The sequence below is a fragment of the Marmota monax genome, unplaced genomic scaffold (assembly GCF_021218885.2).
Source record: "Marmota monax isolate L192 unplaced genomic scaffold, Marmota_monax_Labrador192_F-V1.1 WCK01_AAM20220418_F8-fsc00152, whole genome shotgun sequence".
Lineage (NCBI taxonomy): Eukaryota > Metazoa > Chordata > Mammalia > Rodentia > Sciuridae > Marmota > Marmota monax.
In genome coordinates, this window is record NW_026694348.1 from 1,615,722 (window position 1) to 1,631,382 (window position 15,661).

The window sequence follows — 15,661 nt, forward strand, 5'->3', positions numbered from 1 at the left end:
AGGAAGGGGATCTGAGGGACTTCAGTGTATTCATTTAAGTGTCAGGGAATTTGATGCCAAGCAAGTTTTTCCGCTACTATTCTTGAAATACCTAGGATTAGAAACCTGTGTTTTGTAAACATGATCTTTATGCTGCTCTGTTTTTGCCCTATCCATTTCAAAACAAGGTTCCTATGGAAAATTCCTCTCCCCATCGTTTTATTTCCCCTTGCCATTGAGCAAGGACAAGCACAGTACATTTCTGTACTATTTACTAGCACGTCCAAAGTCCCTGTGACAAAGTTCTATTAGGAAACACAATATCTGCTTCTTTCCCCCGAGGAAGAATTATTTAATTGTGGGCAGATTTTTTTTTTTTTAAACTCTATCATGGGGGCAAGCAGTTGCAAAAAGAAGTATTATTTAGATCTCCAGGCATTCAGGAACCTCTCATCTTAATCCTCTTTGCTTTGGCTGTATTGACATATCCTGTCATTGATAAGCTCAGACCTGCATTATAACAACTGCTGGAATCCAAATCGGATGATATTTGAAATATATGTCACTTACTTGTTTCTAACCTTTTCAACCCTTACTCCAGTTTCCATCCTGAAAATACTCTCAACCAGCTTGCACAAAATAAGAATTATGATGTATGTGATGAATCTACCAACTTATAAAGACATCTTAAAAGTGGAAACAGAAACAAGAAAATAATTGAACTTGTGCTGAGAAGGCTGTTGACAAAACCCAAAGAAGCAAAGTAATTTAAGACAGACTTAACTTGGCTGGGCAGGAAGGAAAATGATATTAAAACTCTTGTTACCAGAGCCCTGAGTTGCTTTAAGGAGGAAAAAAAAAAGTGTTGTATATATGAAATGTAACACTATTGTCATTATCCGAGCTCTCTTTGTTAAATTAGGAAAGAAGTATTAGATTTGAACATTAAAGCAGAAGACTCAGACACAAGAAACACATGTTTAATTTATTTTAGACACCAACTTGATAATTCTAATAGATAGGTCAAATTGAAATTCAACATATCTCAACAACAACAAACAACAAAATAGACTTGTTGGTGTTATCCAGAAGACACACAATCACATTGAATCTCTTTTCTTTTTCCCATGAAAGAGCCTGGCTCTGGGAATTTGACATAACCAGGCAGACAATTAAGTTTACCATGGCTTTCAGACAAGTCATGGAATCAACTCTATAGCAAAAAAGAGGCTGTAAACTGAATCACCCCCGTCCTCTAAGTTTTTCTAGCACCTATCACTCTGATAGGTGTAAGTTTCGTTGTGGTACTTACTGCATTAAAATTGGGGAAGAGGTTGACTGCAGCCGCAGTGTCAAGAGGAAAGGGAAGAAATGGTTTAATATCCAGCGATGGTTGCAAAGGAGGGGCTGGTGGACGGACCAGGGCTGGGAGAGCAGGACTCTGGCATGTACCACCTGTGGAGATGAAAAGAAACAGAATGATCAGGGATATCAGGCATGGAAAAAGCACCACCATCTCTCTTGAGAGAAAAGAGGCCAGCTTCATGGATCACTGGAAAAAATAAAGACATGGAGTCTGCTGACCTCAGTTGGGAACTGGCCAGTGAACAGTTCTGCCATTGGGCAGCAGGAGTATGTCAAGCTCTTCTTTTCTTTGGATTATAATTGTCTGGTTATGCAAGTGTTGGTCAATATTTCAAACTCTCCAACTCATTTTTCCTTTCCTGCCTAGAGCTCTGGAACAAGTCAGCAACAAATCCAAGATCTCTGAATTCAAAAAGAAACCCTCTCCATGGCTGGCTTGCCTGTCCCTCTTTGACCACTAACCTACTACTCAGAAGAGGCTTCAGATCTGAGAGGTTATTTCAGTAGAATTGCTCTTTTCCGCCAATGCAAAACTCTGGTAGTAAGATGACATGAATCTGGCACAAGAAAGAAACTTAACTGTGAACACTGTGAACACGGGCAAACATACCTTACTGCCCCAGCAACTGGAGGATTAAAAACCAACAAATCCAGTGCTAAAGGCTGAGCTGTTCAGCACCCCTGTAAGCTCTCAGTATTCAACAACTGCCTGCCTCCACCACAGGCAGGAGTAGGTGGAATTTACATGGGCACCACTGAGTAGGCCATGTGAATATTATATCAACAAAGACACCCTCCTTGCCATACCAGTGGACAGCCAGCTGTTTGCAAGGTTGCATGCACCTTTGCCCCGTTTTAGGACTCCATGTCACTCAGAAGCTAGTAGGATAGAAGCTCAGCCTCCGTGTTCAGTCTCCCAAGTTTTGATAACATTCCAAAACATCAATTTGCTGTTAATTAAAGGCTGTTTGAATCCTAGGAAACTGTTAAAATATGCCAGCATTCTTCTAATCTGAGAGGCAAGCAACAGCCTGTATAAAAACCCGCTGGTGAGAATCCAAGAAGCATTAGGAAAACAAAATGCAGTGAGATTTTTCCTTCCCTCACAGAAAAGAACTCTAAGAGACTGGAAGAAGAGGACAAGGTCCTGTCTATGCCACTTACTGCCTGCCATCTTGTTTTTAAGACAAAGTCAAGGGAGGCCCCCATACTGATTGTCTTTCAAATTTCACAACCTGGCCCAGTGGACAGGGACCATCTGCTTTGCCTTCAGTCAGTCACCTGAGCACAAAGTAAATATTCTGAAAGGACTCCCTATAGAGAAGCCTAGCCTTGCTGGGCAGAGGCTCTGATAACAAGGTGGATGACTTAAGACCTAGAACAAAAGCCATCAGCTCAAGATTTAATTAACCATATACAAGAACCATCAGTTTCTCCTGCTTCTAGGTATAAAATCAGCTGGAGCCAAATTAACAAAAACAGTATTTTTTCCCTCACTGTTTTAACTTCCCTCTTGAAATATTCCTCAACCAGAGTAAGGCCAATGACTGAAGTGTGAATCAGCACACCAATTAAAAAAAATAAAATAAAATAAAACAAAAAACAGTACAAGGAAGGAAATGGAGGACAGATGTTAAAACAAACAGAGATAAAAGCAAAATACAGCAAGTCAACACTCTCTAGAGTACACTATAAACTTATTTTACTGTCCTCCTGGTAGCACAGTGAGTGTGGGTGCCCTTTTCTAGGGAGGACATCTATAAAACTTGAGTCATGGAACTGTTGTGAATTTAGTATTGGCTTTTAAAAGTTTCTCTTTAATAAAAGTTAAACTAAATAACTTTTTGGTTGGTACTTCTTTTGAAGACTGAGGAAACAAGTTTTGGTTGAAATCAACGGTATGATTTAACATGTCCACAAATAGTGATCTTCAATAATTTTAAATTATTTTCACTTATGTCATGAATCAAAGAATATTAATATACATTTATTACCGTGATTTTTTTAACATCCTCGAATTAGGTAAGGCTAACATCATAAAATATCATGTAGAGGAAGAAAAAAAGAAAAAAGGTAAACTCTTTACCTTTTTACACTGATTCCACAGAAACATTCCATACTTAAAATTATAAGAATTCATTTGAGCAGCAATATATTCAGTAATTATTTCATTTTAAGCTCATGCCCCTAGTTTACAATCTCCAAAGAAGTTAATGGTTAAAGCTTACTTTGTATGTAGCTCAATGTGAGGAAAAAAGAATTAAAATGTTGATTTAATTGCTAATTTAATCTACCCCTTATCTCCTCTAGGGTAAATACTTAATTTATACCTATTCATATATTTCAAGGTCCTCTCTCAATGTTGTAACTGGAATTTACTTCACTGGGGAAGAAAACATAAACAAGACTCACTTAACCTTGGAAAGTTGCAGGAAAACTACAGGAGCCTATCTTCTCTCACCCCTTTGAAGGGAGAAATTTAAAACGCAATTACCTGTGGAACTTCCCCCATTGTTATGCAAATGCAGGTGCAACACCTATGAGGTACTTCACAGAGCATCCCAGCCCCTAGCACTCATTCCTCAACTGCTTGGGGTGTTTGTTGGTGGCTGATAACCCTCACCCAAGGTAGACCTCCAGAGCAAATAGATTGCTGTCCCCAGGAAATGACAGGTGAGTGCAAACATTCAATAGCTTTGCCTTTCCCTCAAGGCAGGAAACTCAGAAGCCTCTAAAGCTCCTAGTAGGATGAGTGGTCTAAGGCTCCTGCTTTGACTGTACCACAGTCCAGTTTCCCCTTGCTTCTTCAGTATCCCTAACTCCTCACAATGTTCTCCAAAGCACACCCCAGTAGAGTCTCAAGAGTCCACCTTCCAAAAGAACTTGATACATGACACCAGGGTATAACATTCATAAACTAAGTAAAATGCTGAATAGCTTTATTCTAAAATTGATGCTCACCTCCAAATCCATAGCAGTGATATGGAGGCACAAAATTGAAGCTAGCTCTTAAAAATTACTTGTAACTAACAGTGCACTTTTCAAATCTAGATCAGTCCTGAATTATTCTACTTGTATCAATCTATGCATACTCTGTAACAAGAACACTATTTGCAAGTAGTACAAAAATCAAAACTGGCAAATGTGTTTCATCTGCAAAACAGATTAAACTATGCTCCTTCGGTAGATAGTTATTCTTTCCCTTAATTTTCTTTTTTTTTTTAATTATTTTTTTTCCCTTAATTTTCTAAATAGAAACTTTTGTGTATAAGATAGGAATGTATATTATTTATTTCACAATTATAAACTTACTGGCAATAAACATGAACACCAAGTATGATGGTATTTCTACAGGTGAAGAGTTGTTCATGTTTGCCAACAGCATCATTCTCATAGAAATTTCACATTTCTAGAAATATTAATATTCTTTTTTTTAAGAGAAATTTTTTTTTTTTTGGTAGATGGACACAACACAATGCCTTTATTTTTATGTGGTGCTGAGAATCGAACCTGGGTCCTGCTAGGGGAGCACTCCACCACTGAGCCACAATCCCAGCCCATTAATATTCTTAATTTTAAAATCCCCATGGGGCAGAGATTGAGACATACATAGAATCATGTATTTGTATCTGAAATGCTATGCCTAGCACCACATATTTCATTGCCTACGAATTTTAATTTATACAGCTTGAACAAAATAAATTGTAAACAATCTGATTTCAGAGTAGTTTCTATCTTTCTATACAGAATTTGTTAACACATTTAAAAAACATTAAAAGTCAACGAACCAAAAACATTTATGGAGTATAGAATACTTATTAACACTGAGTAAGCTGTTGGGTAACAAAAATTAAAAAGGTGAAGTACAGTGATTGTTAAAGCTCACTAAATTCTTCTCCCACCCTTTATGATGCCCATTTCTGTGAGTCTACATTTACAAGTTCAGTTGCAAAGAGTGAACTACAGAGCAAACATATCAGATTCACTTTAATGCATTCACAGGAAGCTGTATGTTCACCAAAGTATTATCAGTGAGATTGAAAAAAGTACTGGAGTAACCAAATCCTAAATATTTGTTAATAGATACCTATAATAAATATTTGTTAATTTATACCTATTCAATCTGGTAACAGATTGGTGACAGTGGTCCACTTCACCCTTGCTGCTTATTTTTAGAGGGACTTGTTTTTCTTTTCCTCTTCTCCCACTCCCCCCTCCCTAACCTGGGGGCAAGGAACAAGATTACTTTGAGTTATCTGTCCTCCACATAAAGGAGACTTCACTGGAAGATCTAGGAAGTGACTATCTCCCAAATTAACAAATTAACAAGCAACATGCTATCCAGGCTCACCTGGGACCCCTTGTCAGGACACATCTGGAATGTAGCATTTGAATAGTTTCTTTAAAAGTTCTCTCATTTCCCTGATGGGCAGAATCACAGCCTCCGGGACAGGAGTCCCCTGTGCTTCTCCTTTGCTGGCAAAGCAATAAAACTTCTTCTTCTTCTTTTATTTATTTATTTTTCCCCTCAAAACCTTGTCCTGATTTTTGGATTGGCATCAGGGACAAGGACTGAGGTTTAAGTAACATTCACTTTAGGAGCTTACATTTTCATAAAGCAAGTTTAAAACATAAATTCAAAAGTGTTCATTTTAATAATTTACACAAATAAATAGGAATTCTAAACCAGTGGTTGTGAGTTAAAGCTTACTATGTAAAAGAATATGAAGCACCTAGCACAGCTCCTGGCCAACAGATGCTCACTAAGTGAGGCATATCTTTTTTTAGTGAACATAATAGCCTCCCAGGAAGCTTGTTCAAGCCTTCTGAAAGCAGTCAATCAAGATACTTTTAAGAGTACCTTCAAATTCTTAACTTTGTTTATTTTGCTCCCCCAGAAGGGTGCTCCCACTAAGAGGTCCTCCAGAAAGAGGTCTGGGCTCTTCATAATGGGGCATGATTTAACCTTAAACTGCTGCACTGACCCAGAGTTCATAGAATAGTCCTGTCTGACAGCTGAACTTTAATCTTCATCTCAATTTCAACTTCCACCTATGATTTAACCTTTGATATCTCCAAATCATTAGGGCTTGCTGCCATTTAAAATTAACACCAGCATATGATTGGGTAAATACACTCACACACAATTATATGTGTGTATATGTATTTACACACACACATGCATACACACACACACAGCATAAATCCCTGATTTCCTAAGAGAAGAAATCATTTCTATAGTCTCTTTAGCATTTTTTCCCCTTCACCATCAATTTATCTATAGATATATGCATACAGATACATATATATCACACACATACACATAGGTATATACATTCTTGAACTATATATGTTTGTCTATATTGAAATATATATAGTTATCTATATATTATGGAGAGGTTGATCGGTGGGTATTAAGTTGTAGTTGGAGACATAAGTTCTGGAATTCTACTGCACAGCAGAGTGACTACAGATAACAATAATAAAAATAGCTTGCTGTATATTTTGAAAAAGCTAGAAGGATTTTGAGTTTTTTTAACCAAAAAAAATGATAACTAAGGGAGTTTTGTAGAATGTATAAATGTACTGAAATGTCAGAGTGCCAAATATGTACAATTTCAAGTGCCAATGTTTTTAAAATTAAGAAATCTATATTTCAACAAGCTACAATTAAAATAAGAAGCTCACAATATTAATATATAACTGAAAAGCATCTAGAACATTTTGCATAATCTTGATTTTTTTTTTTTTTTTTTTTTTTGGTACAGCAGATTGAAACCAGGGGCATACTACCACTGAGCCTCAGATCTAGTTTGGATTTTATTTAGAGACAGGCTCTCACTGAGTTGCATTGTGCCTTATTTTTTTTTTCCACTTCTAGAAATTTATTGCAGACATACTTTGTTTTGAGAAATGATACTTAGAGAATATAGATATTTTCTTTTGAGTATTAATTGAAACAAGTAACATTTTTTCCAGTTTTGGGGGACTAGATGGTCCAAGGATGAAGGTGAGAGAAACAAAAATTTCACTGTATGCCCTTTAAAAAACAAACATGAGGGGCTGGGGATATAGCTCAGCTGGTAGAGTACCTTGCCTGCACAAGGCCCAGAGTTCAATCCCCAGCACCACCAAAAAAAAAAAAAAAAAAAAAAAAAAAAATCAGGGCTGGAGTGGAGGCCCAGTGGTAGAACACTTGCCTAGCAATGTGTGAGGCCCTGGGTCCAATCCCCAGCATTGCAGAAATAAAAGATACAACAGAAATATCCCTTTCATTTTAAAATAACTTTCAATTAATAGAAAACATATAAAGATAATATAAAGAGTTCCCATAACTTCCTCACCCAGTTTTTCTGCATACCAACATCTTGTATGACCACAGAACATTGGTTAAAACTAAGAAACCAATATCAGTACATCATTATTAACGAAACTCTGAACTTTTGACTTTCACTACTTTTTCTACTAATATCCTTTCTCCATCCAGGATCCATTTCAGTAAACCACATTGCATTTAGTAGTCATGTTTTTTTGGTCTTCTGATGTCTGTAACATGTATACCCTTTTGAATTCTGTGTCATAGCACTTCGCTTTTGCTGAGGCTGGCTTTGAACTCATGATCCTCCCAAGCTGCTGGAATTACAGGTAATGTTGGATTTTAAGTAGTTATTCCTTTTGATAAGAATTTAATTTGATACACAAAACTATTTGTATCCACTTCTAAATAATTTAATTGGAATTTTCCATTTCCATTGGGCAACATTGGAGCTCATTACAGGAAATCAGGAAACTATGCAATAGCGAATGCAAATTCAGATCTGATATTTCTAACAGGAAAAAGAAATGATATATTGGGGACATCAAGGCAAAACTTGTACTTGATCAAATATTGGCTGCAGAGTGCTATAATTAGCAGAATCAGCCAGCCAGGGTAGAAGTGATAACTCTAATGAGTAATTAACATGGATTAGTTTGGTATCCCCTTAATTCCTTTAAAATACAAAATTCTGCCAGGTATCTATGATAATATCCAATTTACATATTCAAAAGCCAAGGCTCTAAGAAGCAAAGTATCTGACTGAAAGAACCTGAGTAACTTGAACAATTCTCACTGCACTGATGCAAATAGCTTTTAAGTTAATAATAACAACAACAAAAAGAATACTCTACCCAACTAGTTTTCTTAAAATTGAGTGAGTCAATTCCCTTGCAGCCAGAACAAAATATTTTAAAACTAGCAATCTTGTAAGAAGTGTGTATGGCGGGGGGGAGAGCATTTCTTTTTAAAGATAAAAGAGATGATAAAGGAATATCCAGTATTGACCACTGATATTTATCTACCATGGGAACATGCTCGCTTTGTGAATATGATATCAAATTTGTTTCAGAAGTTGTCATGCTCACATTCTTCATTATTTCTTTCCCTAATCAGAAAAACAAATATGTAGTTGTTGTAGTCTCTTCTGCCTTTCAAATACTCAAGGTTATTGGCTGGGGACTATAATGGGCAGTTTTATCATTGAGATTGATTTTTTACTTTTTGTTTAGAAGAACTGGGTTTACTATGCTTCCTCAAACCTCAGTGACCCAAACTCCCATTCAATTCCTCTTTGCTTAAATGTTGTTCTCAACTGAACAGTAAAACTGTCAACTTGTTTTGAGATGAAATTTGAATTTAGCATGACTAGGTCCCAATTTTTCCCCTCACATGGCTTTTGTTATTTGCCTGTTTTGGACTGTTGATTCACCCACTAGGTTTAGGAAAGATGATCTAGCATGTTCTACATCAGGAGGAAGCTCCTTGTTGGCCTGAAATGATCTGCTCTTGGCAGGTCAACTCAAATGTCAAAACCAAGTGAGATCCCTCTAGGACAAGCTGGCAGCACAAACCCACACAGGAGGGTGGCTGCTGTCTCACACAGCCTGCTCTTGACCACAGGGAGGAATGAGGTGAGAATCGAAGGATGAGTCAGGGCAAACTAGAACACCATTCTGGAAACACTGACTCAAAAACACCTGCAGGAGTCAATGGTCAGCATTCAGATATTTACCCATGAAAAAAAAATCACATGTGAGTGCTGTGTGTTCTCCCTTTGCCCAAATTCTTAATTTATTTTAAGCTGTTTAAATATTCCAGTAATTCAGCCCAAAACTCATTCTGGAGGGAAGTTAGGAAAGAAATTAGTATTGTTTTATCTGCCACTGTCGTTGAATGCCATCATCTAAATCAAAATACTGATATCGTCCAGCTTTTAATATCCCAAGTCTAGTCTTCCCTAGAAGAAAAACGGAATCTCTCCCTTCTTTAACTAATTCAGGATAATTTCCAGATTATCTGCTAGCAGTTCCAGGGTAAGGAGTTTTAAACACTTAACTCCAAATATCCTTGTATTCTTCAGCCTATCTGTTAGGCACTGTATAATCCAGAACTGTATAATCTGCCTCACAGGAGATCAGAAAGGTTGGCATGGAAAATTCCTATCCAATCAGAAGCAAGTGACATGAAATACAAAAAAAGATGTAAAAATTTCTCAAGACAAGTTTCCAAAGATTTAATTTCAGACAATCAATTATAACTTAATAAGAGAGGTACTCTAGTGCTGAGATGCCCACTGTAGAAGTTATTAGCCACATGAGGCTATTTTATATTCTAATTAAGTAAAATTAAAAATTCAGCCTCACAATCACACTAGCCACATTTCAAGTGTCCAATAACCACATGTTGCTAAAAGAGTACTGTGTGGTACACTGCAAACACAAACGTCTCCATCATTACACAAGGGTCTGTTAAACATAGCAACTCCAGTGCAAAACCAACATTCTCAGGCAACAAATAATTTACAGATAATCTGCTCAATATAGTCTATTTCAGAACACAATGCTGATAGGAGAGAAACTCCTGCTTTCCCCTGGGTCCTTTACCTTTTGAGATTGAGAAGGGATATTTTCTCAGAGCCAAATGGAGCTATTGTCAGAATAGCTGGCAACATACCAGAAAGCATTAGTTGTCTACAGATGACAATGGCCAGCTAAGTATCTTCATGCATGATCAATGATGATCACTTGGGTGATCTGAATTAAAAAGAAAAAAAAATCATGCCAGAATAAGTAAGAAGTGAGTGTTTTGAATAAAATAGATAACATATCTTCAAACCAAAGAAGCAGAAAGGGGCCAATCCTAGGGCAAATGGATACTTATTAGTATCTAATAACTCTTGAGAGTGTTAACAGAAAACGTGCATTTAACCAAATAAGCGTAGTCATAATACAGTCAGCTCAGTGTTTAAATCAAGTTGATGTGAGCGTCAAGCTGCCTTGCTACATCTGTCTCTCAGAGTAATTTTACTCAGGATATCTAGGCTTTGGTCATGTCACTCTTTCAAAAGGAAAAGAGATGCTATAGTGTTTTTGATGATCCATCCATGATGTGTGCCTCTCACCTGGGACCTCCCTATAGGAACTTCTCCATGCCAGGGACTGGGCAAAAGGGAGAAGTTGTTGACCAGCTTCATCCAGGGCTACAGAAGGACTCCAAGTTACATTTAACCTCAGAGAGATTTTTGGTGACCTTAATGAGTTATTTAAGTGTTGTCATTTTTTGAGGAGGATAAGGGCTGGATGAGGGTTTCATAAAGGAGACTAGTGGAGACAACTGTTTTGAAACTTTTGACCAGGAACTAAAAGAATAAGACACTAGGGCTGGGGATGTGGCTCAGTGGTAAAGTGTCTGCATGGCATGCATGAAGCCCTGGGTTCAATCCCTAACACCACATACACACACACACAAAAAAAATTTGTGTGTGTGTGTGTGTATGTGGGTGTGGGTGTATGTGGTGTTGGGGATGGAATCTAGGGCCATATATATCACTAGAGATAAATAAGTCTCAGTTACAGATAGTGGGTATTCTGGTATTCTGGTTTGACTCACTTTCTGTAACATACTTTCGGAATGTTGTATTTCAGTGAGCAATTCAACCCAGAATGTTGCCTTAACCCATGGCAGCACACTGACCCTTGTTTGTCTAGGGTGTAACCCAGATGAAACCCACATCAAAGTATAGTAAACAACAGATCATCTACTTTCAGGATGCAGCTCAAGCATGACTTCCTGTACTAAGTGTTCCCTGGACATATCAATAGCAGGTTTTCTCTCTGGTGTCCAGATCTACCTTACACAGGCTTCCATTAATGTGCAGGACTAGATGTATTTACTACTGTGTCAGCCTCCACATATGAAGATGTCTCTGGGTTTTTTTTTTTTTTTTTTTTTTTTTGTGGGGGGGGGGGCGTGGGAGAGGCAGGTTCCTGGTACCTATTTAGTGACTTGAATGCTCGTTTTAGGATTGGGTGGATGGTGGGAAAATAGATGAACAAAGAAATAAACAAATGAAATTGAACCACAACCTGCTGAGATTTTGAGACCCTCTCCTGTTATGCCCAAATTAACATGGAGTCCATTTCAAAATTAGCAACTACCTTGAAGAATTAGAAATGCAAAGGGGAATAAACAGAGATCTTATATAGGAGTGCCCTGCTAAAAGGCAAGGAACATTTTAACATGTTTCAAACCAATTAAGCTTCCACTATTGACTATTACAAATGGTCCAAATAAAAATTTTATGGGTTTTCACTAAGTTTTTCCTATGCAAGTTCCTTAAAACATAGATTTCAGTTGAAGGAATTATGATTATTATTATTTTGTATTGGACACTGAACCCTAAGCTATAACTCCAGTCCCATTTTATTTTATTTTATTAGGTTCATTTTGAGAGGGAATCAGTTACATTGCCCAGGTTGCCCCCATACTTGTGACCCTTCTGCCTCAAGTCACTCTGGACTAGAGATGTGTGCCAACATGCCTAGTTTGAATATATCTTGTAAATAAGACTCCTTGCCTTCACAGGCATAAAAGCATAACTTTTCTGCTCCTATATACCAGGCAGAGTGCTGGGTACTCCATATAGGAGAACTCCTTTGATCCTTCAATTCCGTTGTGAATAGAAATGGAGCATCGAGTAGTTAAAACAATTGTTCAACTTTGCTCAATATCATACAAGTAGTAAGTGATTGAGCCATGATTTCACACCAAACATTATGCTCCCAGAGTCTTAACTCTTCTATTTTCATCTTATTTAGAAATGGTCATTTTCTCGATGAAAGACAATTGAAATTATATATCACAAAGCTGGTTTCAATAAAACTTTGCCAAATAAAATCAAATTAATGTATACCAAAGGTCACTTGCTTATAAGGCAATTTTACCTTTTTCTTGCTCATTTCTGCTAAGGTTTCTACTCTAGCATATTATAAATTAAACCTATATAATGTCTACTACATTCATCCAATGGTATCAGATTTTTATTCCATTTGCATTAATTTATTATTGGTTCAGTTTTTCCTTTCACTTTGTCTGCATAGTCTAGAAGACCAAAGTGGAAACTAAATTCACAATCATCATCACTAATTCTATGGAACTTAATGGTAATATCTCCTGCAGCATTTATCTGATCCGGAATGATTTCATTCCATGTTTCAGTGTGATTCTTTTCACATTGAAATCCAATTTTCTTTCATAATGACCATGACATAAAAGTGCTAGGACAACTGACTCTTGTTGGCATGGGGTGACTACTGGAAATAACTATCACTGTCAACAAATTAAATAAATGTATTAAGAAGAGTGAAGACTGCACTCCGTCTTTAAAAGCCTTTACTCGCACATCCCTGGCATTTGTAGCGCCCAATGCCTTCCAACATTTAGGAACTGTGAGTTCTGGTTTCCATTGCTTTGGTGAACATTCTTACAAACTTTATAATAGCAAAAAAAAATTCTGATTTCAGTTTCCTCAAGAACATTCCCTGTGGAGCTGACATGTGCTCTGTTTAGTCTCGGCCTCAATGTGATTGTTTCTTCTGGCAGGTCGTGCTTAAAACAAACCTAACTCTGTATTTTCTTTTAATTCTGAAACATTTAGTCCTTGGGACAAAAATGTAAAAATCAGTTACTAATGGAGTTGTAGTAATTGTGGAATGTCAAAAATGATTTGTTTTAAATGGAAAAGAAATAAAATGCACATTAAATGACTGTAAGCAAGAAGGTAGGTACACGTGACCTACTTTACTTTCACAAATCCTGTCCTTTCAAGCCCTCTTTATAATTCTAGGTTCTGCGCTTGACAGTTTTACATATATTACTTACGTAAATAATGAAGATATCCTTGTTCTCATTTTACAGGTGAAGAAACAGAGGCTTAGGGAGATCGTTTTACTAAAGATAAATCACCTCGTAAAAAGGTAAGAGCTAAAAAGAATTAGAAACTGGAGATGTCTGATTTCACAGCCTACATTCTTTCATATTACACCTCTCTTCTTCTCAAACCTACCAAGTTCTGTTTCCCACCAAAGTGAGAGAGCGATTGAAAGTAGCAGAAATTCCATCTGAGAAAGAGACCTAAATTTTCACATTCAAATAGCCAGGACACAGCAGGTACAGGATTTACCAATCCAGGGAAGACGAGAGAGAGAGAGAGAGAGAGAGAGAGAGAGAGAGAGAGAGAGAGAGAGAGAGAGAGAGAGAGACTGCTTTTAGCCCTAGGAAGAAGACAGGAGAGAGAGAGAGAGAGAGAGACACTGCTTTTAGCCCTAGGAAGAAGACAGTCCTCATACCACTGTTACGGAACCATCACCAAAAAGCAGCACAGGTAACATGAAGAGATGTCCATATCATGGTGAAATAAAGGACTTTCTTAAACAGTGCAATTAAACACAAGGATTACATCTAAACTAAAATGAAAGAGAATCAATCAATGAGAGTGGTCCTCATTGTGAGTCATGTCAGTAGAGATGATGAGCATTACAGGCTAAATCAGAGATGGCCTTTTGGAGGGCCCCTGAGCTCTGAGAATCCCAGCCCTGACCAGAAGTCCAAGATTAGAAGCTAAGGTTAATGAGAGAACACACGTTTTTCTGCTTGACTTCATCATGTCTCACCCTCTTGTGAACTGCAGTCTCAAATATAGAAATCCTTGACTTGGCATGAGGCACATATCCACCTTGACCCGGATAGCTAATTCTCATCCATTTTATTCAACTCAAACTGAGCAGAATTAACCAACTGACACAGGCTGTCACAGAAATTGCCTCTGATTTTTCTTTTACTGTAAATTTACTAGAAGCTCATGCCCTAACCATTCCTTAGAATTTGGAAGTTCAGAAAAGCAAAGGTCTAAATTAAATTTTTCTCTTAGAAATTACTTAACAATGAGAGTAAAATATTCTGGTAATTATATGAAACACTCTCCTGGCATATGTTGAACTATATAGACTAAATTATTCAAGACAATTCTAATTTAAAATAGTGATAATCTATAAAAAAAGAAACCACTACCAATTTTTAGCACTTTACATTATACACAGGCTTTTAATTTTCACAATATTTACCTTAGCTCTTAATTCAGCTGTTTAGATGTAGAAATTGAGAATCTATAAGCTTGAGATTAAGTATGCTGTAGCAGCTAACTCAAAGTAAGTATGCAAACACAGGTCGGCTGATTTCAATACTTTTACTCTTTGGAAAATTATATTCTTTTCATTGTATCCATAATACAAAGATAGGAATCCATGATATCACTCAATTTTCTAGTACTGAGGACATAATACTATCAATTAATCCTATTTATGCTGGCCTATGAATTTTGCTTAACACCACATACCAGTAACTAGTTCAGTTGATCAGACTTTGCTATCACCTGCATAAATACCCCATATGACCTAAACATGGTAACTTTAGTGACTTCTAAACTCTACTATTGTCACCCATCAGGCTAAAAAGATGCAAGGAAATCATCTCTAAGGTTTAGGAAACAGACTGTAGATTAACACTGATGGTATCCTTACACCAAGTCATTTGGCAAAAGGTTCGGCCATCTTTGGATCAAAATTTGGTAAGGGGAGAATGTGACTTTTCTGTCAATGCTTGCCCAGACTAAAAGGATAACTTATCATCTGCACTTGTTCCTTATTATGGTTTGGATCTTTAATGTTCCCTCAAAGCTCCTGTGTTGAAGACTAGGTTCTCAGTGCAGCCATGTCCAGAGATGGACATGGCTACTGGGAGAAAGTGGAAACTGTAGGCAGGTGTGGCATGGTGGAAAAAAGTAGGCCACTGGGGTGTGTCTTTGGGAATTATAATTCCTTCCTCTGCTTGTAGCTGTCATGATGTTTCTGCCTCACTCAGGCCCAAAGCAATGGAGCCAGCGCACCATGGAACAAAAACTCTTGAAACTGTTAGCCAAATAAACCTTTCCTCCTCCAAGTT

General features: G+C 37.3%; 1 protein-coding gene across 4 annotated transcripts in view; it reads right to left on the bottom strand.

The window, feature by feature from the left end:
* The window catches only part of Znf385d (zinc finger protein 385D), an 843,102-nt gene that overhangs the window by 212,838 nt on the left and 614,603 nt on the right, over positions 1–15,661 (bottom strand). For all 4 annotated transcript variants that reach the window (XM_058586568.1, XM_058586567.1, XM_046467733.2 and 1 more), the window contains one exon: positions 1,292–1,434. In XM_058586568.1, coding sequence (XP_058442551.1) covers positions 1,292–1,434 — 143 coding nt within the window. The remainder of the gene's footprint in view (positions 1–1,291; positions 1,435–15,661) is intronic.